Source organism: Bombus flavifrons, chromosome 14 (assembly GCF_040668555.2).
Source record: "Bombus flavifrons isolate JBK064 chromosome 14, iyBomFlav1_principal, whole genome shotgun sequence".
NCBI classification, from domain to species: domain Eukaryota; kingdom Metazoa; phylum Arthropoda; class Insecta; order Hymenoptera; family Apidae; genus Bombus; species Bombus flavifrons.
This window is the reverse complement of record NC_138455.1, coordinates 2,937,682-2,960,221: the sequence shown is the minus strand read 5'-3', so window position 1 is coordinate 2,960,221 and position 22,540 is coordinate 2,937,682. Positions and strand designations below refer to the sequence as shown.

The window sequence follows — 22,540 nt, the reverse complement described above, 5'->3', positions numbered from 1 at the left end:
TCTTTCTGCAACAATTTTTATCAGTATTTTAGATTTGCAATATTGTCTAGTGTTAACGGAGGAAATATAGAGTAAAGTATCTTTTACTGCATCCTTGAGCCGTAATTTTCCTTTCAGTGAATATTCAGTACGTCGATTATGTCGATAATTTATTCATGTTTCGTTCGATTAATTGAATAATTTCTTGAAAATTAAATACGCAATGGATAATAAGATTATCAAATATTCAGCTATTAAATAATACAAAAAAAGATCTGTAGAACGAGCCAGTGGTTCTCAAACTTCTATATTGTACAACTATCAATCGTCCAAAAAAAGATACTCGACTGTACTTTAGCAATTGACTGTAATTTCACGGAAATTCGAGAGATCTTTGAGTTTGATTACGTCAAGGAGGTAGGAGTGTCTTAGAATGGAAATTACACTCAAGTCGGATCATCGTTTGGCGAAACGATCGTAGCGAAGTAATAGTAATCGTTGGAGATTTATTAACGAAACGTGCTGATTATCGAAGTGTCCCACGGCTTGTCTATCCGTAGCCTGTTGTCTGTTCCTTTATATATACATATAATAAAATTGCGTTACACGGTAATTCGTATGCATGCCTCTCCGGAGTATTGAATTAGCCTTTTTAACCTACGATAACCGGTGAAAATTTTTTATTCCCCACGGAACGAAGACATTTCGATCCCTTAATGATCCCTCTAGTAGAAATTGCTTCTCGCGTGCAGCGACAATTAGCTTAAACGCCGACTCCCCTCGAAGGACGAGGTTCCGATGAAAAAAGGAAAAAGAAAAGATGGCTCCGTAGACCGATGCTCGAAAGAGAGAGATAGTATAGAGCTATCGTAATAAATTACCCTGCCATTAAAACGATGTTGGCGCCGTGCGTAATTTGTATTCATAATCCGTCATAACGTGGGGCAAACTCGTCATTACGAAGGAGCCAACGTTCCTGAAGTTTCCTGTGACAAACATACGCATTACAGCTGTTTAGATTTTTAACTGTCCCTCTATATTCCGATAGGATGTACGAACGAGAGGCGCAAGGGGATACGTCAATTTCCCTGGACCAGTTTCGCCAATGTGTAAGTAGGAAATTATACGTATGCTCGTGCATAACGCGATCTCTTAAAATTGTCGACGATTGACGATTGCCTGATCGGATAAACGATTTTCATGAAAATCGCTGTCGGCGTGTTTATTTTTGCGCAAAACACCGTGGAACGTGTTCGCGTTTTAAACTCAGGGATATGATACGCGCGAAGGTGCTGGTTTGGCAGACGAATCTCCTTATTTCTTCAGTTTAAAAGAGAAGTGGCGTATCCAGGATAAATCTTGTGGATTTTACGCGGTATACATTATATGGGAAACTTGTATTTCTGAAGGGAAAGTGTATAGGTTGATTGCATGTTTCGTGCTCGAAATATTAACTTGCATGCTTCCATGCACTGATTTGGGCCGGTTTGATTCGTGTGCGAAATATCTGCTGAGCGATATTGCTCGATTATTCGACGTCAATTTGTAAACCGGAATGTTTTTGTCTAAAAACGATAACTGGTCGTTTCCAAATGAAATTACGTGTTGAAAATGTAGTGGCACATGAACGTAGGAAAAGTTCAAGTGGAAATGTAAAATTCAAATAAGGCAGAGACCCATATTATTGTGCCTTCGAGTACTAACGTTGTTTAACTTTTTACAAGGTCTAGAGGCGAATGAACTCCGAACAGATTTTTATTGCCGTTTTTTTCAGCCAGAATCTTCAGCCAGAGTTACATGAGAAAGTTAACTTTTTGTGGTAACGTCTGTCGATATAAATGTATGAACGTGCTCCCTAAGACAGAGTATTGTTATCCTTTTTCCGATCGGCATAGTAGCATTGAGCGAGTCACTATCTCTTGTACTCGAACTTATACTGATTTTAATACATTGGACTATTACGAATTCATCCACTCGTTACATTATTAAATACACCCACACGTTTAATCCACCCAAAAACAGTGTAGAAATTTTTCAGCCCTTTGGCAAAGCTTAATACATACCTATGTAGAGGATTGTGTATGATGGTTGATGAAATAACCATGTAACGCGTTGTTGGAACCGTCAAGTGTGTTTAAAATAATAAATAAATGAATAATTACAGATACTGTCGTTAAGACGCTCGTACTAACAAATTCGCTAAGACAGTGTATAATCGCTCGCTGATAACTCGTTGGTAACTGATAGATAAATACTCAATAGGTATTGTAGTATCGTGGAAATTACATATAAATTTTTTCCCCGATTACTTACAATTTATTAATAGTGAATTAAATATACAAGTATTAATAGGACAGAAAACGATGTTTGTTTAACTGAAACTAAATGCGATACTCGTATCTATCTCAAATAACTTTACAATAATTTGGCAACTCTCGTCACAACGAATCTAACACTCTCTCTCTCTCTCTCTCTCTCTCTCTCTCTCTCTCTCTCTCTCACTAGCAACTCTAACAACTCTACAACACTGACAACTCGATCAACTCTCTCAACTCTACTCTTCGATGTCTCGATCAACTCTGATTCTCGCAACACACTCACTTTTCGACTCGCATACTCTGACTTCTCGGTCACCCCTCCGTGAAAACCGAAACCGTCCTTCTGTTCTAACGTTGTTTATTGTTTTTTCTCATACCTCTGCAAGAACTAGGTGACTTTAGTCACATAGGCGTTCTTAAATGTAAACGAACCACAGAAGGACAACGTACACGGTTTTTTCTATTTTTAAACGATCTCTAATCAAACTCTTTTACGATATTACAATATGTTAAGATATAGTTATGTTCAATCGTTTCTTTCGAACAGAATTTTTAATTCCCCGAAAAGAAATATGCAAAATCCTCTACCGTAATAAAAATTTACTTGGATAATTCTGAAGAACGTCTCAATCCATCGTGAATATAATTAAATCAGGAACAATAGATCGGTTCGAGTTAAAGACTATCAACGTCCAATCAAAGCAATAAAAGTCGGATGTCAAGTATGGCGGCGGGCAATCCTCTCAATTACATATTTTGTTTCGATAAATGACGAGTAAATGGTCATGCGTTCTTAGATAAATTGAGAGATACCATTTACGGAAGCGATGATTACGAGGCGGCTGATCATTGTGTCCGAACGCGTCATGCTTGTGCCGCGGAATTAAGCGAATCATTATCATCATGTCAAGTTCATTATGCGATCGGCTATATTATCAAAAGATGGGCAGTGCTTTCTCGTCTGGAAAGAGGAAAACGTAATTCTGTCCCGTTGAACGCGACGAAAATAGATTGAGAGGACGTTCGGCGATCAAGCCGGACGTGAAAATTGTTTAACTCGTTCTCTCATAAATTATTTAACGTGCTACCTGTATCATCTATCAAGTTTGATAGTCGTTTCCGATAATAATACCGTGCCGCGGACGTGAAAGAAGAAAAATTGCCTGTGTCAGGCTACACTTTTCGCCAGCGAACGCTCCAATGTGCCTCTCAACCACAGTTCCTTCTTTCGCCAACGTAAGTGCTCAATTCTCTGCACTAATACGATTTTTAGTCATTTATCTTTGGATAAATTAAATCACGAATTAACAGAGATTACAATCTATCCCTTTTTCGATGAATTTTGTAAGGAGAGGATTGATCGGAGTTCTTTTCCGAAAATTGGTCGTTCGATTTTTTTTTTAAATCGAATTACCTGAAATCATTAATAATATTTGGCATTATCTCATAAGAGCAAAAATTTCACCGGTTGCTACGCAAATCCAAAATACATGAACCTTAAAATATCATGAAAATCATTGATAATACTTAACATTGTTAATCATTCAAATTTAAATTTTACCTCATAAAATCCTTATCGATTCTTCCAATTCCTAACAATTTCACCAAAATATTTAGAAGGATATTAAATGTTATACATGAAGCTCTTTTCGAATCATTTCGATCTCGGGAAACGTTTCGTCTCGTGCTATTTCATTTCCCGATCCAGATAACGGCGACCTTATTGCAGAGTCAATCATAATTGCCGATCTTTTTTCAATTCCGCTCCGTCTGCATTAGCATACGTATCAGCGCATACTTGGACGGAGACGTCTGCCAAAACAATCGAGGATCCGCAGATTTTTGCTTGAGATAGGGTGGAGGGTAGACGTGAGTCCTCGTAAAATCACTGAAATTCTATGTTTATTCAATATGTCGGGATTCTGCTTCCCGGTCTTATCTGCGACGAGACGATAGGTCCGAATGATACGATAGCTCGAACAATTTCACGACGATAAGCCTTAGCGTGTTTCTCCCTTTCACATGGAAACTGATGTCTCTATGCAATTACCAGACGTGCAGCTTTTAGGGAAATATCGCATCAGATCGTGCTTGGGAGAAATAGATTTCGATAGTATTTTTCGGGCAATGTATAGTTTGATATTGATTTCTATTAAGAAGTTTGAAAACATTTTTCTGTAGGTAATTATTCTCTATCGGAGTTCTAACAGCTGTTTTCTATACTATAATTATTATTTTTAGTGGAAGTTTGTCTAAGACAAAATAAGAAGATTGAAGTCAAGTATATCATGTCATACATCAGTCCATGTATCAACTTTTATTTAAAAAATTATCCTATTTAAAAATTCCAATAACAATCTAACGAAAAGAATAAATATCAATTTTCTTAACTTTCCTTTTGAAAAGCGAGAAAATACTCTTCAAACAACCTTCGAATCTATGCACGATGTTTTCAGAAGAAACACCGTATAATATCGAATATGTAATTGAATATTATTCTCCAACAAATATCAGGTGAAGCTTAAGATCTTAATCCCGAAATGAAAGGATAATAAGTGACTAAGTGGCTTAACTTTCTTGCCGAAAAATCTACAGAGATTCTAACGTGGGTACGTTCATAATTTCAGGCTGCGATGGTGAATCAGACGAAGGTGGAAGCAAAAGGCGAAGGAGCAGGACCAACTTTAATAGCTGGCAACTGGAGGAATTGGAACGAGCATTTCTCTCGAGTCATTATCCTGATGTGTTTATGCGAGAAGCTCTGGCTGTGAGACTCGAGCTGAAAGAGAGCCGCGTGGCCGTGAGTATATTTCGTTCGTATTTTTACAAACTCAACGCTCGAATCTTCGGAGGATAATCCCTTGTGAGGAAAACGGGTATAAAAGGCAACTCGGATCTTATGAAAAAGAAACCAGTCGACGAAGGGTTGAACGAATGGCATTAAATTTACATCCGCCGAACTTTACGAAGTCGGTGAAGTTGACAGCGTGGTAGAAAATGAAGAGATTATTTGAGAATATGTAAGAGGATTTATAAGACTCTTGGGTACAAATAGTGGCAAATTGATGTCAACTTAAGTACACAAATTAAGATTACGCTTATTCTTCCCGAAAGGAAGGCTTTTACATTTTTTTTTATTCTTTATATTCCACGAATGCATTTTTAGCTCAACAACTTAAGTTGAAATTCAGAAAAAATGTAAAGCTTTCATTAGAATCAAGTCAAAGTAAAAAATCTAATTTTTGATCGAATTATCTCTAATCGAATTATGTCTAATCGAATCTCATTCCGAATTAAGAAATTTTTAGAAAAGGAGCCGATCACTTTGCTCCCTGCTTTGTTTTCTGCTTAAGTGGCCCAATTTTTTTTGAAAAGGGGCATGAACATCGAAAAACATCGAAAAATGCATTTTTATTGCGACCTGATTTAACGTTTGGCGTAGCATTATCTGGTGTCCTAGATCGGCTGTACCGATAGGCGAGAATTTATAGCGAATTCGTTGTCATTTTTCGAGGGTTGATGCCCGACAGAAGACGGGGGTGGTTTGATCTCGGTACCGTCGGCCCTTGAGCTACTCTCCCGGGTGTAGTTAGTCCATCTGCTCGATTCTGAGTGCGGTTACCTTAGCAAAGGCCGAGCCGTGTGCCGGTCGAATGGTGTTGGAGGGTAGTAAACTGAGGAAGATCTATCTTGGGACCCGCAGCTTCGATTCGTCGACCGTATCCATTTGAATAATGAACTGAATTTTATGTGTACGTCGTTTCTTTCGTCAAGCCGTTTGTACTAAAAGAAGAAGGTCCGTAAAAATTTTTAGAAAATTTTGTTTTCTTTGATCACAAAGATATTTCGCAAATGGAAAAATTGATAATCGCATTGAAATATTTTCGAAAATGGTTGAAAGAGTTGATACTACGACTTTGCCACACATACAATAGATGCTCTTTGAACAAAAAATGTTATAAAAAACTTCCAATATGGGAAGGTTAAAAGTTATAAATTCTTCGGATGACATTAGGAATGATGCATCATGGCGCATGCATAGAGAAACGTTTCATGTGAAAGGGCAATTCGTCAGTCGCAGGAAATCGATTTCGCGGGAAAACGTTTTTTAATGTTATCGCCAGACGGAACTCTTTCTTTTCTCCTTTAACACGTAACACGCCCATCTCGTACGTCGTGGAATAAAATAATAGTAAACGATAACATTCTCTTAATTTATTCTTCCGGAAGCTCGTGATGCCAGGATAAATTGGCGAACCACGCGAATCGTTTTCCGTAAAAGTCGTAGAATTGCATGTAACTAAAAAAACGTATACGGTTTAACAATTGTTTTCATGACTAGCGCCCGTTTCTCAAATAATTAGCGATGTTTTGCTTTTAATTGACGGACCATATTTCTGAAAACCATCCACGGTGGTTCCTTAAGTCATTCCATTACAGAAAAATGTATCATTATAATTCGAAAGAAGAACAGATTTTCTCTTTTCGAAGTGAAGTTCAGTTCGCTGCTTTGTTACTCATCGCAAAATTAATTATGCAAGATAAGATTTGCTTCTGTTTACTCGTTATATTTCTAATAAATTATTGGTAGATTTTATTTAGTAAACAAGCTTAAATATCATTAAGAACTTTTTAAAATATGAATTATTCTAGAATGTTGCATTCATTCGTTTATTACGATAAACGGATGAAAAGATTCGCAACATCCTTTCGCTTCTGTTAGAACTCGACACCATAACACGCTGGTAGCCTTTTGTGGGACCAACGAAAAAGGGTGGACCTTCAATTTCACGGCCCATCGGATATGAAGCTACCCTCACATCTCCCCAACTTGATAAGATATTTATATTTATGTGCTTAGACACGCTTCATATGCTTCGTACTAGCCAATGGTCCACTGTTTTCTAATAATTAATCGTACCTCATTTTCTCTCCTAAATCGCACATGCAATGCATCATCTGCTCGGAATTTAGTTTCCTTAACCCATTTGAATCGAAGCTTCGTCAGTCATCGACTTTATTACAATTACACTAAACCATCTTATTAATAATCATTCCAATATTTAACATAACAATAGAAAAATATTATTATAAATACAGTTTTCATAATACGTATAATAACAATTAATTTATAATCGTCGAATTATTCATGTCATATTATATAATAATTCAAATCTCTCTCTCATTTCACATAATAGAAAGCGTAGCACAAATGTAGTAGTAGGTCGACACGCGAAACCAGGCGTTGAAATCACCGCGCGAAACCCACGCGATATGCGATTTGATCGCTTCTTTGCTAGCTGAACATAGACTATCCCCTTTGTAGGGCCGAAAACCGAGCGACCTTGGTGACAGGGGTGATCCTGAGATAACCCAAGCTGGTGACACGATGTCACGCTGCAGCCGGTGCGTCTTTTGGTAGGGACTGTCCTCAGATTAGATATCTGATACCCATGCTAGATAACCCCTGCGGATGCTAGTCGAGGCTTTTAAAAAATATTGTCACGATGAGATAAATCGATGACACGGTTCGCCACGGGCAACTGGAAGCCGAGGACAGCCTGGGACCCATGTCGGTTTACACGTGGGTGTCGCCTTTCGGAAAGGGTGCGTTTTCGAAAACGATCGGTATCTTACTCAATCGCAACGAATTCATTAGTCTCGTGCGAACACGAAGCGTTTTGTGACTTTAAACGGGTACTGCTCTGCTTCCTCGGAAGCTTGAAATAAGCGTGAGTGGATTTCTTCGAAAAGTCAGAATCTTGGTGTAGTTGGTTGTATTATTCCGAAGTTTCTTCTTTCGATGCACTTTTTTCAAATGATAAAAATATTCTTGCGCCGCGCTTATTCAAACGAATGTACAATAATTATTCATTTAATGAACCTTTAGAACTGATCTTCCAAAGCGTTGAAAATATTTTTGTATCTTAAATTAATTCCCTTAAATTACTAAACCATAATCGTAGAATTTCCATGTCGAAAATATTAGATATGTTGTGAATAGTAACGTAATGGCTTAATTAAAAATTTGCGATTTTGCAGTTCAGTCGTTATTCTCCCGGTTCAATTATGCGATGCCTTAAAAAATCAATTACTTAACAAAGTAATAGAATGCAGAAAATCTTGAAGCGTTTAAAAATAAGGTCGAAAGTATCAACTGGCGGACAGCTCGTTGAAGCAGCGCCATTTTCTCGCCCACCATGTTCCGTTCCGTTTATATTTAAATGAAGGGCTACGTATCATGCTCGTTGATTGTCGATCGTTGCACGCGTCGTTGAACGATCTTGTGGTATCATTATCATATTTACTTAAAACCAGCGAACAAGCTGCCCCCTTGTACGCTTTTTGTCCTCGACATGAAAGAGGGAACGTGAAAGAAGAAGGAAGATCGGACAAACTGGTGCAGGGGAGGCGGGATGCTGCTTAAAAATCAATTGCACTCCGAACGACACGAACGATCGACGGTCTTCTCCCTTTTTCAATACTCTTTTACGACGTCGTGTCAGAACTGGTCCTCTTTGATCCACTTCGTTAACGTTGTCCGACGATTGGCATCCATTTGGGTGGAATGGGGACAATTTTAATAACCGCTCAGAAATTTTCCAAGGCCTCTCAATCCTGTGTTGGTGTTGGTTCTTTCAGGGAGATGATCCTTGATCCTGTGAAGAGAAATTTTATTTCTTTCTTTCTTCTCTTTATCTTTTTTCTGTTTATTAGGTAAGAAGGTGGAATTTTCTAATTAAAATATACATCTTCATTTAGAGAGAATATCTTGAATTTCCGTTCCAGTGTTTTGAAAATTACTAGAAGGGATAATTATAGGGACAAATATTAATAATTTTCATATAACATTGAATTCTTTGAAAATTTCTTTTGCAAGCCTTTACCCTACATTTTTTGTAACATTGCTTAATTTGTTAGGACAAATACAATATTTGTGTAGTCGCGACACCTATTGTTGTTGTCATGAGCGTGTTATGTATTGTGGCATAACCACCGAGGATCGTAACAATTCTCGCCATTCTTTTTGGTTCGGCCACCGTATGATTCGGATGTACAAGCGTGAAATGGAAAGTACGTACATACGTATCTATATCGATTAAAAGCACACAACACAACAAACATTACAACATTATTAAACGTATCGTATTTACTAATATGTTGAAATACAAGTTCTTTATAAATGTATGTATAAACTTGGAAGAATAATCAAAGGAGAAAACTGCAACGTTGAAACAATCTCGATGAAGATGTATGTCGATTAAAAAATAATTCACTCGCTTGCCTCTGTCTAAGGCTAATTAATAGTTATACCTTTTTTATATGGATGTTTTACGAGCGTTTGTTGTTTTGTCGGCGTAAATCGATTCGACAGAACACACGACGCGTTCTACGTTTCGTGCATACGAATTGCCGGCATGTAATAAACCGAGCGACGAGAGCTGAATATTAATTAGCTCAGCGTCAGGGTAATTATCGCAGTGTTAAATTTCTTTTACGTTCAGATCTCTTTATTATTTTCACCGGTCAAAAAGTCAAAACCGTCAGTAGCTATTCTTATCGATAATATTCCAGTCGATAATCTTCTCGAAACGAAACTTTATTTTAATGTAAAGGCGCAAAAACGTATCACATCGATACAACGATTAGCTTAGAATACACGTATGAAAGATGTTTCGGATAGTGTATTATATTTTATGCGACACGCTTCACGATATCATTGACGTAAATCAGGTTGTGAGTGTTTTCAGCTAATTACTCGTTCTATTCGTGTTATATATTCGTGAAGATGTAGAGATACATCCTATATTTTTTTTCTAGAATTTCGAGAATATCAACGTTTTAAGGCGGTCTTCTTATCCATACAGTCGTTTTATGAATGCTTCTCTGAAGAAGAAAGGCAGTCGTAAACTGGCCAGAAAAAAATATGTTACACATTTAGCATCAGTCAAAGCACATAATAATCGATGGAGTAGCTTGTTAGCGGTTATCAGCCGGCGATAATTCCTAACGAATAGTGGTAATAATGCCGAAATAATGTTTCTCGTTGGTCGAGTTAACGTGGAGCAGCTGTAAGTCGTTCTTCCTTGATAATAATGAAAATAGAAACATCTGTGTTACAAAGCATGATCCGTGGGAAAATTTTCTAACACTTTATTCTTTTATTTTTTATTCTATTTATTTTTTTCCCCATATTACTAAAAGACACTGCGAACATGAAGCCTGGGGATTATCGTTTTATTTATGCAGACGTTATATCAACGAATTTATCACTGTTTAGGCGAGTAAATATTCCCAAGAAAAATGTATGTATGTAGATCATAAACAATGGTTTATCTCGGGTTAGGACAGAGAATAAGATTGAATGATGTTCGACAACCAATTGACATCGCTTATTATTTCTGATAATGACATACGATTGACGATGAACTTGCGACTGTCTGATATTTTATCAAATGTCGAACGGCGTAGTTCCTTGCATTGAAATGATTCACTTTCGCACAATATTATACATCAGTATGAAATATTTTAAAAATTAATATTTTAGAAATTACTTTGCTGGAACCCTGCAAACTTCTCTATCCGAAGTTCAGAAATTTCAGTGCTTCCTACGGTTTATAATATTTCTATGTCATCTGAATCGCATAAAAGTACTTTTGCAAATAAATTGAATTGCATTTCACAATCCATTATCGCGTGAGAAATACATCAATTAACTATTTTCCAGTTTTCAAGATAACACACCCCACTTTCGTTTCACCAAGTTCGAGCAAACAAAGTTCCGCCAAACTCCGGCAGAATTCGGTGAAAAATGGCCAGCTGCGCGTGGAACATTCCGATCTTTCCTCCGATTGAATCTCATTTTCGTTTGAAAAGTAAGAAGCGAAGGGAAGAAAGGAAAGCGAAGAAAATTGTAAGGGCACGTGACGTGCAGAGGATAGTTAGAGGGGTTGGCGGGGGTGTATTGATCTGTAGCTCGCGTGAGAACAGCGCCGCATACCGGGCCGCAGCCACAACTAATGTCTTCATCGTTTTCAACCACCTTTTCAACCCCTTTCTCCTCTGTTTCCATGTTTCTTTCTCTCTTAGTCGAGCGGCGAAATTCACGCCGGCTTTAAATCGTGCTTTACGCCGCGAGCGTTCACGCGAGCAAAGGGTTGAAACTCACCATGAATCAAGACACCCTAGGGGGTCGTTGGTTCCTCCGCGCGGGCTGCCCTCCTTCGTGTAATTTCGATATTTAACCGTTGTGACCGCTCCACGCTTGGACGTGCTTTTAATTACTCCAGGTAAAACAGATAAAGTCGCAGTCGTCGCGGTGAAATACTGCGTTCTCCCCTTTGATCCTGCGGTATTCCATGAAACACTCGACGGTGGAATTGCAATTATATTTAACAGAACATAGATTTTCGCACAGAAGACTCATCTTTCAAAAGTGTAAGGTCAAAGTTGAGGGTTGCTTCTCGTTTGGTTTATAGAGCGTAAGAATTTTAAAAATCCTCCCTTTCAGATGAAGATTCATCTTTCAAAGATTTAAGATCAAAGATGAGAACTGCTTTTCATTTGGTTCAGGAAATGTAGCAGTTTCAGAAAATTTATCATTTTCAAGGAACATTCATGTTTCGTAGGGCCAAGATTAAAGTTGAGCGTTTGCTTAAAAGAAATGAATTAAAAATTAAGGAATTTTAAATAAATTTCTAAGAAACATTGCACTTCTGAAGTGGGATTCTTTCTTAAGTTAACAAATCCGCTTTGTTTGCTTGCAGGTATGGTTCCAAAACAGAAGGGCAAAATGGAGGAAGAAGGAGCACACGAAGAAGGGTCCAGGAAGGCCGGCGCATAACGCTCATCCTCAGAGTTGTAGCGGCGAACCCATTCCACCTGAAGAGCTGAGAAGAAAGGAGAGGGAAAGGCGGCAGAAGAAATTGTTGAAAGCTCTTGAACGACAGCAGAGGAAATTAGCTGCGAAGGTAACTCCTAGACTTAATACAATCTGCGTTATCCAATATTAAGTTACAGAATACAATGAACGTATAAAAAGCAATTGATGGTAATCTCTGAAATTGTAATTCTATCATAGATTAATTTCTAATATCTGATTACAATCGAAAGCAATTTAGACACTTGCAAATGAATATTATTATAATCTATATTTCTATTAAAATGAAATGAATCTTATTATCTATCGAATATAATTTCAATCTTCACAGAATTCAACAGAAAAAACGTTATTACCTTCGATCAGTTTGATAGTATTTCTTTTCAATTAAAACTTACATCATATCAAGATCGTACTGTAGATTCTGTTAAAGTGGAACAAATCTTGTTATACCTATCGAATATCAATTCAATCTTCAGTGCGTTTCATCAAAGGGTAGCGATCACTTAAATAAAATTTCTTTCGTTAAAAAATTAAGTCTATCCAAGTTCCATAATATCCGCAGATTACTGCGATCCAAAGTAGAAGCTCAGAAGGGAAGAACGCAATATTCTGATTTCAGGGAATCACCGTGGACCTCTCGACGCTTCGCGCCGAATGGGAGTCCCGGAGCGCCGCGGCATCCAGCGGAAATTCCCTGAACGGCAGCCTAGGAAACTCGTTCAACCACTTGACAAACAACAACGAGAGCAGCAGCGTGTCAGGTTCCGGAAACGACGCGAACGAGGAGATTGACGTGGTGGGTGGTCTGGATTCTTGCAGCGAGAGCGGCAGCGAGAGAGTCGATTCGGCTGCGGATGGCTCTATCGACGGAGAGTGTTATCCAAGGCTAGCAAATACCAGCAACGAGCAAAACGATGCTCGGAGATCGGTGAACCAGGTCTCAGGGAGTCTTCAGAGTCCCAACTCCAGCCTGAGCCTCGATCATTTGAACCATCAGCAAGGGATTCATCATTGGGGTCTAAGCCTTCTAGAGAGAAGAAGGGAGCTAGTGAACATCAACAGTGCAGGTGGACCGCGCCAGACAACGAACAGTAGCAGCAACCCTGGCAGAACATCCGTCAGGCAACTGACCAACGAAGAAGAGGTCCAAAGCAGTAGCATAGACTTGTCCGTGAAAGGGAGAGAAGAAAGAAAGAGGCTGAACCCCTTCTCCATCGACAGTCTCCTGGGCAATAACAGGACCAGCACCCCTGGAATCCACAACGAATACAGAGCCTCGACGCCAACCCTTTCTAACGGAAGGGAGTCGAGCAGCCCCACATCGCCGATCTCCGTACCCACTTCGCCATCCACCACGTAGTGAGTCAAGAAGTCGAATTCCTTCCAGTCGAGATTTTCCGGTGACAAACGACGCGAGTTTCGGTGTTAGACAACGAAGTGATGGGCCAGTTTCGCGAGAACATTATCGTGAACAACGAGAAGATTGAGGTTAGGGAGATCCACACGTTTAGGATAGTACCCTATTATCGCTGTTCGAGGTGGAACAGAAGAGTTCCTGTGATGGCGAGCCTAGATCTTTCGTTTCTTAGAAGACTTGCCACGGTTTCGTGATAGGTCGAGCAAGGTTAACATTGTTTAGTATCGTTCGATTGGTCAAGAAGAAAGGATCTTTAACGAAGGATGACGAACAGTGATTCGATCTACGTTCCACGATCCAGTTGGAGATTCCAGAGAGTTTTCGCTGTCGAAGCGTGACTGTTTTCGTCGGTCGCGTGGCTCGAAAGAGACAAAGAAAAAAGCGACGAGTTTTTTGACTGAATAAAGGGAAGCTTATATCAGTTTCGACATATCTGCATCGAGTGCGTGAGTGACGTTGAGTCTGTCCAGGGTGTTCGACTTTCTTCTTTGTCCTGCGTGTTCGAGTGTAGAGATCGAGACGAGAATGTGCAATAAAACAAGCATCATCTTCCTCTTTTTCGTTCTAGAACGATTTTGTTCGGGAGATATGGCGGAGGATGAGAGATAGATAGAGATAGTACGGATGCGTGTGCGAGAGAGCGACAGACTGCGCGTGTATTTAATGTAAATAGCTCGAAGTATGGACGATTTCGTTTTATTTAATTGATCGTAGTCGATACCCAAGTGTTCGTCGAGTCGCGGATATTATTTAAAGCAATAGAGATTTCGCCTGGTACGCGTGTATATAACATAAAGAATAAAAGGAAAGTTTTAGACAGTGCGTGAAGGATGCTGAAAATAATGACAAGCGGTACAAAGCTGAATTACGGGATGTTTCTCCTCTTCTTGTTTTTTTCCTTTTTTCTTTTTGTGTCATACCAGGGTGCATTTTGAGTGTGTGTGAGAAAGAGAGGGATATCGGAGATCGATAAGGGGATGCGAAGAGGAGAAAAGAAGGACAGCGGAAGAGTGAGAGAGAGAGAGAGAGAGAGAGAGAGAGAGAGAGAGAGAGAAGATGTTACGAGATGCCATAAAATCTGGGATGCGAGACAGTATCTACCGTATATTCATTTCAAATATATTAATTTATTCTCAACACTATATACATAGTATCGTGTGATGAATATACTCCATCATTCGATCCTCCTCTTTCCTGTGCACCATCCGTATCGATTTGTGTAAAAGGTAAGTGCGAATAACTTATTTCATTGAAACAAAGAAATTGGAAAAGATGAAGGATTATCGAAGAAAAAGATTAAATGAAAAATTGCAGAGAACGTCCAAATTTTTCCTGCTGTTAGCAATTATGTATCATTTTACTTATTTATGGGGACCATCAAATTTATTTCGTAATTTATATTACATATCGATGCATTGGTAAAACAAACCAACCGGCATAATGTGCTCTCCATATAGTTGCAAAATTTGCCGCATTCCTAAATTTATTTATACGAGTTGTTCGTCATATCGTGAATATGTTGGTGCAACACGGAATATCATATATAGGATTAATATTTAATTACGTTTAAAGATTCATCAACGTGAAAGCACGATACACTATTGTTTATTAAACGAAACGACAGAAATTAATTGGAATGAAACCGAATGAATCCTGATAACTTAATTAGCATAACTTTAGCCGACCGGTTGACCGTACGAATTGCACAATTTTCGTGGATTTCGCCAGGAGGGAAGGACAAAATGAAAAGTAACAGAAAATCGTGAAAGCTGAATAGAAAGCTTCCATTGAAATAAATCACTGTCTGTCGTTAAATCTTCCACATTGTCTTCGAATTACCATGAGGATATCATTACGATTTTCCTCAATTTCGTTTCGCGAAATCCTTCAATTTTTTTTTCAACTTTATACTCTCATTATTTTTAAAGTACACGATATTCACAGCCGTGTGGTAGAAATGTTTTTCTAAACTGCAATGAAACACGATACAAAATATGGTTTATACGTATGATAAAATTGCGGCGGAAACTAAAAGAGACATTCGTACCGTTTATAAATTCGCGGAATAGGAAGAATAATGGGGCCATAGGCGTCCTCGTAAAACAAATACCGAGGCCACGTATGAATTCACGTATGAATATGCATAGAAAATGATATATCAACTTTCCGTCGTCGTATATCAAATTTACATACAAAGCGCGATCTGTTAATTTTATATATGGCACTTTATTCTAGATTACATTCCGCCAATTTTTTGCTGCTTCCCTTTTCTTTTTCTTTTTTACCTGTTCCCTTCTCTTTCTTTTTTTCTATTCTTTCCCTTTTTATTTCATGGTAAATTTTCGTTGATTTTCGCTTGGAGGTCGGAATTCGCGTGAAAAATTCAGGCTAACCGCGATGCAATTATTATTCACGAGAAAAACGAATATTTATTTAACGCTTTCAGTCGCCTCCCCCTCCCGGGTGTCTATTATAACGGGCCGGATCATTTAATAAATATTTATGAATTTAATTCGCGACTTTCGATTGGAGCAATCGCGAATATGCTCGCTACCGAGTTCGTTCAACGTGATGGAGAACGAAATTGATAATGCACGCGGAAACTGGTTGCGTATTCTCGACATACAACAAAAATCATCGAGTTTTATTTTGTTCGTTCCAAAAGTTGAAGTTCAGGATTATTTAGTCGTGGATAATTTCTTTACGGTTGCAATAAATTGTATTTATTACAAACGTTATTACTAATTAGGTTTATGACCAAAATGTTTCAGTCATGAGATTTAGGTGTAGAAATGAGAAATATTATTGGCGCGATTGAATAATTTACACTGGTTTCGCTTAAAATTTTATTCACATTTCACGTTTCGCAGGAAACTACATTTTATATCTTATCGATTATGTTGCAAGAATGTTTTATTAATCATTTCGTATTCACTGAACAGAAACAGCTAAATTTTTCCATTTGAAGTTCTTTTGAGGATTTAGTATAATTAAAACACTTCTGTGTTCTATTAACCGTGTTCAGCGATCCTTTCATTAACCCTTTCATAACCAGTGAACAATAATAATCGCACGCTTACTTAGAAACCTGCATCATTACAAGAAAGGAGCTCATTTGATAGTTTCTCTAATTATTCTATAGTCCTTAGACAGAAATACGTAAATATATTTCATTTAGGAAATTACTGAGAATTACACGCTTTGTTCCATCAGCATTATGCTTGGAAAATTAACAACACCTTTCTCGTAATTTCTTTTTTACTTTTTATTTTGGAGATACATATATATTAAGTAATTTTTTAAGGCGTTTGAAGAATAGATTTTGAAAAGAATATATTATCGTAGTGGAAGATAATGTTGTGGTATTATTAAGCATTATTCTCATAATAGTTCTCTTCAGTCCTGCATAGTTCTCTTCAAAACTTAACTCTTCAAAATTTCTATAATCACCAAAATAGAAAATAATTCTCATATTAATTCTATTCTAGTTATATTCTACATACATGCAATCAATCAACTATTTTAATCAATAAATCATTTAGCTTTTTCTAATCTAATCAAATCTCTTTCAAAAATCGTCACGCGCACCAACATCTATTTTAATCGGGTTAAAAGGCACTTCATAAATGCACAGGCTTCTCTCTATCCGCTGAAACACTCGTAAAGCCATAATAATCGTAGCGATGATAATAATAATAATCCACACGTGACGTACAAGTGCCTCATTGTCTGACTCCTACATTTCCATTCTACTTCCGCTATTTATTTGTCATTTCAATGAAAGAATGTCTCGCGGGGATAAAATTGCCACAGCTCGGGCGCGGAATCAGGGGAAGTTATAATTTATTCGCGATCAGAGTACGGTTCACTGTCTTCGTCGAGATGATAACGTTTCAAAAAGAGAGAATCGGCTTTTCTTTCTCTTCTTCGTTGTGCATTGTGCGGCGTCGATGAAACAAGCTTACCCTTGATGTCTCCGCCGTTTGATGACGATAATAGTATCATTGTAATTCATAAAATCCCTGACAAACAAAGTTGATAGGCGGCGAACGCGAAACAATTAGCGAAATGATTGTTCCTAGCGTGGAGTTGATTGGCAGAAGTCTGTGACGTGATCATGCAACTTTCAGAGGAAGTTGCACTCATGTTGGCTCTACAGAATAATTAGTGGAGGATTATGAGTTAGAGAATGGAAGTTGACCACGCTGGTGATTGTATCGTGAATCTTTCGATTAACGTGTGTGGGACGATACGTGGTTTGGATCACTGCAATTCGTCCAGATGTGGTTTCAGTAATACGTAATTAGGGAAAATAGCGTTGCTTCGTTAACAGAGAATTCTATGGTTTTGGTAAATTTTGGTAGATTTGCGAATTCGACTGAAATTCGATTGAAAATTAAGAAATAAATAGACGTAGCGATGGATCGTGTGAAATGTATAACATATATATATAACATAGTAAATACATAACACTAATATAAATACACGATCTTACTATGTCTAATTTGAATTATTTTTAGTAGCATCGGAAAAAGTGGAAACGAGGGAAAATTCTTAGCGATCTGAAATGGGGTAACTTAAACACGAACAGTGTTAAATAATAAATGTAACGAGTAAGAATAATTATATGTAATTTAACTAAATATTATCAAAATGTGAGCATGGTGGCATAAAATTTAGAATGGAAATTAACGCAAGTACTCTAGAATAGCTCCTAATCTAGAAATATCAAGATCGTCAATTTTTCACGCAGCTCGATTGTAAAGAAAAATCCGCGATATTTTCTCTGCCTGGCGATAAATCATGAAAGTATGAAGGTAGGAAAATAAAACGGGGCGGTTTAAACGCGATACGTAGCGAGTTTCGTGGAAGCGTGGACACTTGTTGAAGGCAGGATTCATTCTTCGTTAAAATTGCAGGCGAAAGAGTGGTAGAATAATAATGATATAGTCTTGACTCACGCGCTGTCGTCGTCGCGTGGCGAACAATGACTGGCATATAAATCATAGACGAGGTCCGCGATTGCGTGTGTTGTTATTATCGTTCGCGAACAATTTGTATACAACGGTGTGGTGCACCGTTCGCTGGAAAAATCTCCTCGTTGAAGGCTCGCTTCGTACCATGAGAATTAATAGGGGCTCATTAATTTTACTCGCGCAAGGGTGAAGTCATAGACAGCGAGAAAATGTTCCGAGTACTCGTCTCAGTTGCTAAATTCAAAGTAAGAAAGGCGAAGGGTTGAAAAATTGGACTGGAATTAATTTTTTGGTCAGGTGTATTGATTATATCTCAGAGGCAGTGTAATTTGTTAGTTGACGCTGAAACCGAAACAAGGTTCAATTTATCATGCTAGAGATTTAATTTTCAGGTTCGATTTTGAAAGGTAGCGATAGGATTTAATATTAAAGCATAGAGATATTCGTTGGACCTTCTCCGTAATGTATTTTTATTATATTCGTCTTAGTGTTATATCTAAACTGTCACGATGTGGTAAATAACAAGGATTTATATAAGATTTTGTTATTTATTTTGCACATATTTATACAATTCTCCATGTTTTAATTTCTTTTTTTATCCAAAAGTACAGTGTTCTATTTTTTCCTATTTTCACTGCTTTCTATGCCATAACAAATACTTTTCCTTTTGATTCGAAATTCTGAGAAAAAAAGCACTTATTTTATCACTAAGTTAGAATCTTTCCACTCTCCGCGAAAAGTTTTTCAAAGTAAGGAGGCAGAAATCAAGAGTCTTGTGATCTTTCCTTAGTTCCGGACGCTTGTACCTTGCCTTCTCAGTAACTATCTTTTATTCATTAAGTCTGTTCCTATTAACGTAGTGTACCAGCATAGTCATTTAGAACTGTTCTCTTCCATGTACCGACCGTGTAATTACAAGTATGTTTCGGTTGATATTATTAATTTATGCGTGTTATCTGACATGAAGGCGTACGCAATGTATACGTACACTTCCAATCATTGTTGCGTATATTAGGTTAGATATCTACCCATTTTCAATTAAACCGTTTCATATTCAGTCCTTTGCCTAATTGTAGGAGAATGGGCCAAAATAAAGAAAAATATATTATTTCACTGAATTACTTTATTATATAAGTAAATCTATAAAATTATATTAAAAGAGTGGAGTTAGTATGGCTTTCTTCCTCGATTAAAAAAAGATAAATTTAGAATACATGTTCTTAAAATTTGTTTAAATAAATTACGCAAAAAGACTCATGTTCAGTAATGTCTTCATAAATTCAAGAAAGCTATAGAATATCTTTAAGATATTTATTAGAGGCAGAGTTTAAGTCCCACTGAATAAAATATGCAGATGTATTTCTAAGAATTGAAGTAAACTTTAAAGTGAACGAACAGTCGGAAAACACTGGTTGAAATTATAATAGAATGCATAAAGCAAAAAGTGTAGGTTGGCTGGGTGCCTTGGCTCTCGTTGATTAAGCGATGCACACGCTTCTATTGCTTTCTTTTCATAAATATTCACCGATTCAAGGTTTCTCCAGCACGCGTAATTTCACGTGGCGTTTCAGTGAAGTTCCAACCGGCACTTCACTCAGAAGCCAGCAATTTCAGTATTTAATGGGACGTTCAAGCGCGATTTCTTAATTAGCCCCCGTGCACAGTACCTTTTAGGTTGATATTCCGAAAGAAAGAAAAGAGAAAGACGAAAAAGGGGGCTCCTTCGGCGTTAAAGAGATAACTCCTCTCGGTAATTACTTAGGAATATCATAAATATGGATAGTCTTTAATGGTCGTAGATCGTGGAATACGAAACACTTAGGAATTGTTGCAACTTGTAACGCATACCTAAAAGGGCCATCGTGTTAACTAATTACTAGTTAATCGTACACTGAATATCTTTTCTTTCTGCGTTCTGCCAGGTTATTGTCTACGGTTACGAATATAATTAACCATTCTTTCGAACCCTGTACTGCAGACGTTCTCAAATTTCACGTCTCTCTGAGTTCTGTATGGAACGTTAAACAGAACAGACTGCTGACTTGGTTCGTGGCATGCAAAGTGACTATCATTTCCTGAATTAAGCGATATTATCCGCGAGAGTGGCGTTTGTGGATGCTTTTAAAACAAGGTTTAAATCGGTGGAGGAGGAGTTCTAAGAAATTAAACGACGAATCGCGTTAAAATGTCATTGAATAAAAAAACAATAGGATTGTTATTTCTATAAAAATAGTAATCGAAAGATTTGGAAAACATATAGACTTCTAATGTCAGACATGTTTCCATATCTTGATTAATTACACTACACTGTCTAGTTAAATAATCACGAAGTACCAATTACAACTCTGAATCTTTGTATCGAGAGTATTACAGTATCTAATATATCTAACCTAATTCCATGTACTCTAAGAATTTAGCCCATCATTCATCAAACATGGCTAATCCATGAGCCATACATTTATGAATAAATATTCTTCGTACACAGGTATTCAACTCTTACTATCTTTTCACCGATCTAACATAAATCGTGCACAACATGAAATCTCATTCAACACAAGGAATTATTTAAGAAATGTCGGTGAAGATATATCTACTTTCTTTAAGCGTACTCGTCGAACACCTTTAACAAAAACAAAACGATTCGTTAAAGAAAACACGAAACTATTCGATTTGATTGTCTAGAGAAGCAAATTAAAAGTCACCAATTGTATCGAAGTTAATTCAAAATAATCGACGTATTAGGTTAAAAAGAACAATTAGTAGATCAAAAAGCGAAACGAGTCGTGGCTTTTCGGAAGCAAGAGCAGAACGACAGCGGTTAATATTACCGATATGGTTTATGCTATTGAAATAATGACGAGGCGAGCGGCGCGATCCGATCGACAATGAAGGCGTCTTTCCTAACGAAGCGATCGAGGATCCCATAAATCCTCGGATTATTAATACCTGGCAGTCTCGGTGCGTGAATCCGGCAGGTGGTTGGCTGGCCTCTAATCGTGATCCAGGAATAATTTACACTCGTACCGCTCGGAAGCCATCGGAATCCTTAACGACTATTGCCTTGCTTTCGTGCAGTTTCCTTCGACGAGATGAGAGAACACCAGGTGACGGAGAATGGCCAACGATACCACAGCACCGTCGATACATCGATACGATCTGTGATTTTTAATTAGAATGGCTCAATATTATGTGGTGCTCTCGATCAGACGAGATATCGCCGCTTTTTGGTCGAATACATCTTTTCGAAGATCGTTAGGCTGGTGAAAGGATAGCAATGTAGTTGAGGACCGATGATCGATAGCTTAAGATGGGATGAGGAGCTACAGTTTCGTCCTTTATATGTACATGTATCTATGCGAGGTCTAGAGAATTGCGCGAGCTGTTTCGTCTTATAAAATATTGCAAGCTTCCATTAGGAATGTTAAATTAATTATATTTTTCATCCAAAGTTTCAAAACTCTCCAGCGTTTTTTTAATGATAAAGAAACTTCGATAAATCTTTCTGAATTACATTTTACTCTGATACTCTTACACACGCTCGTACATACTCGTATATCTACTAAGAAACTCCAACTTCTGAGATACTTCACTCCATAAATTCTTCTTAAGCAAACCATACAAACAACACCCTTCGAAAACAACATCCTTCTCCAAGATTTAGCGGTACTAGATCGCACTATTTAAATATCCAATAAAATATTACTGACAACTCTCTTACATCCATCTTAAAAATATAGAAAAAGAAAAAAAAGAAGTGCCAAGGAAACAGACAGAAAGCAACGACTCTATTAATTCCACGATCGCTTAAAATATAGAAACCGATCGATCTCGCGTATTCAGCTTTCGAACGTCCAATTGCTTGGACTCTGTCAGACACACCGGTGTTCCAGCCAGATTAATGAGTCTGATTAGTCACAATCAACAAGCACTTCCGCCTGCGCGGAACATTATAAATACTGCGATACAT

At 37.7% G+C, this 22,540-nt stretch overlaps 1 protein-coding gene across 2 annotated transcripts in view; it reads left to right on the top strand.

Moving 5' to 3' along the window:
• The window catches only part of LOC138186801 (uncharacterized), a 102,442-nt gene extending 87,703 nt beyond the window's left edge, over positions 1 to 14,739 (top strand). For both annotated transcript variants that reach the window (XM_069127018.1, XM_069127017.1), the window contains 3 exons: positions 4,925 to 5,097; positions 12,065 to 12,268; positions 12,800 to 14,739. In XM_069127018.1, coding sequence (XP_068983119.1) covers positions 4,925 to 5,097; positions 12,065 to 12,268; positions 12,800 to 13,540 — 1,118 coding nt within the window. In that variant the 3' untranslated portion in view covers positions 13,541 to 14,739. The remainder of the gene's footprint in view (positions 1 to 4,924; positions 5,098 to 12,064; positions 12,269 to 12,799) is intronic.
• The last annotated feature ends 7,801 nt before the right edge of the window (positions 14,740 to 22,540 follow it).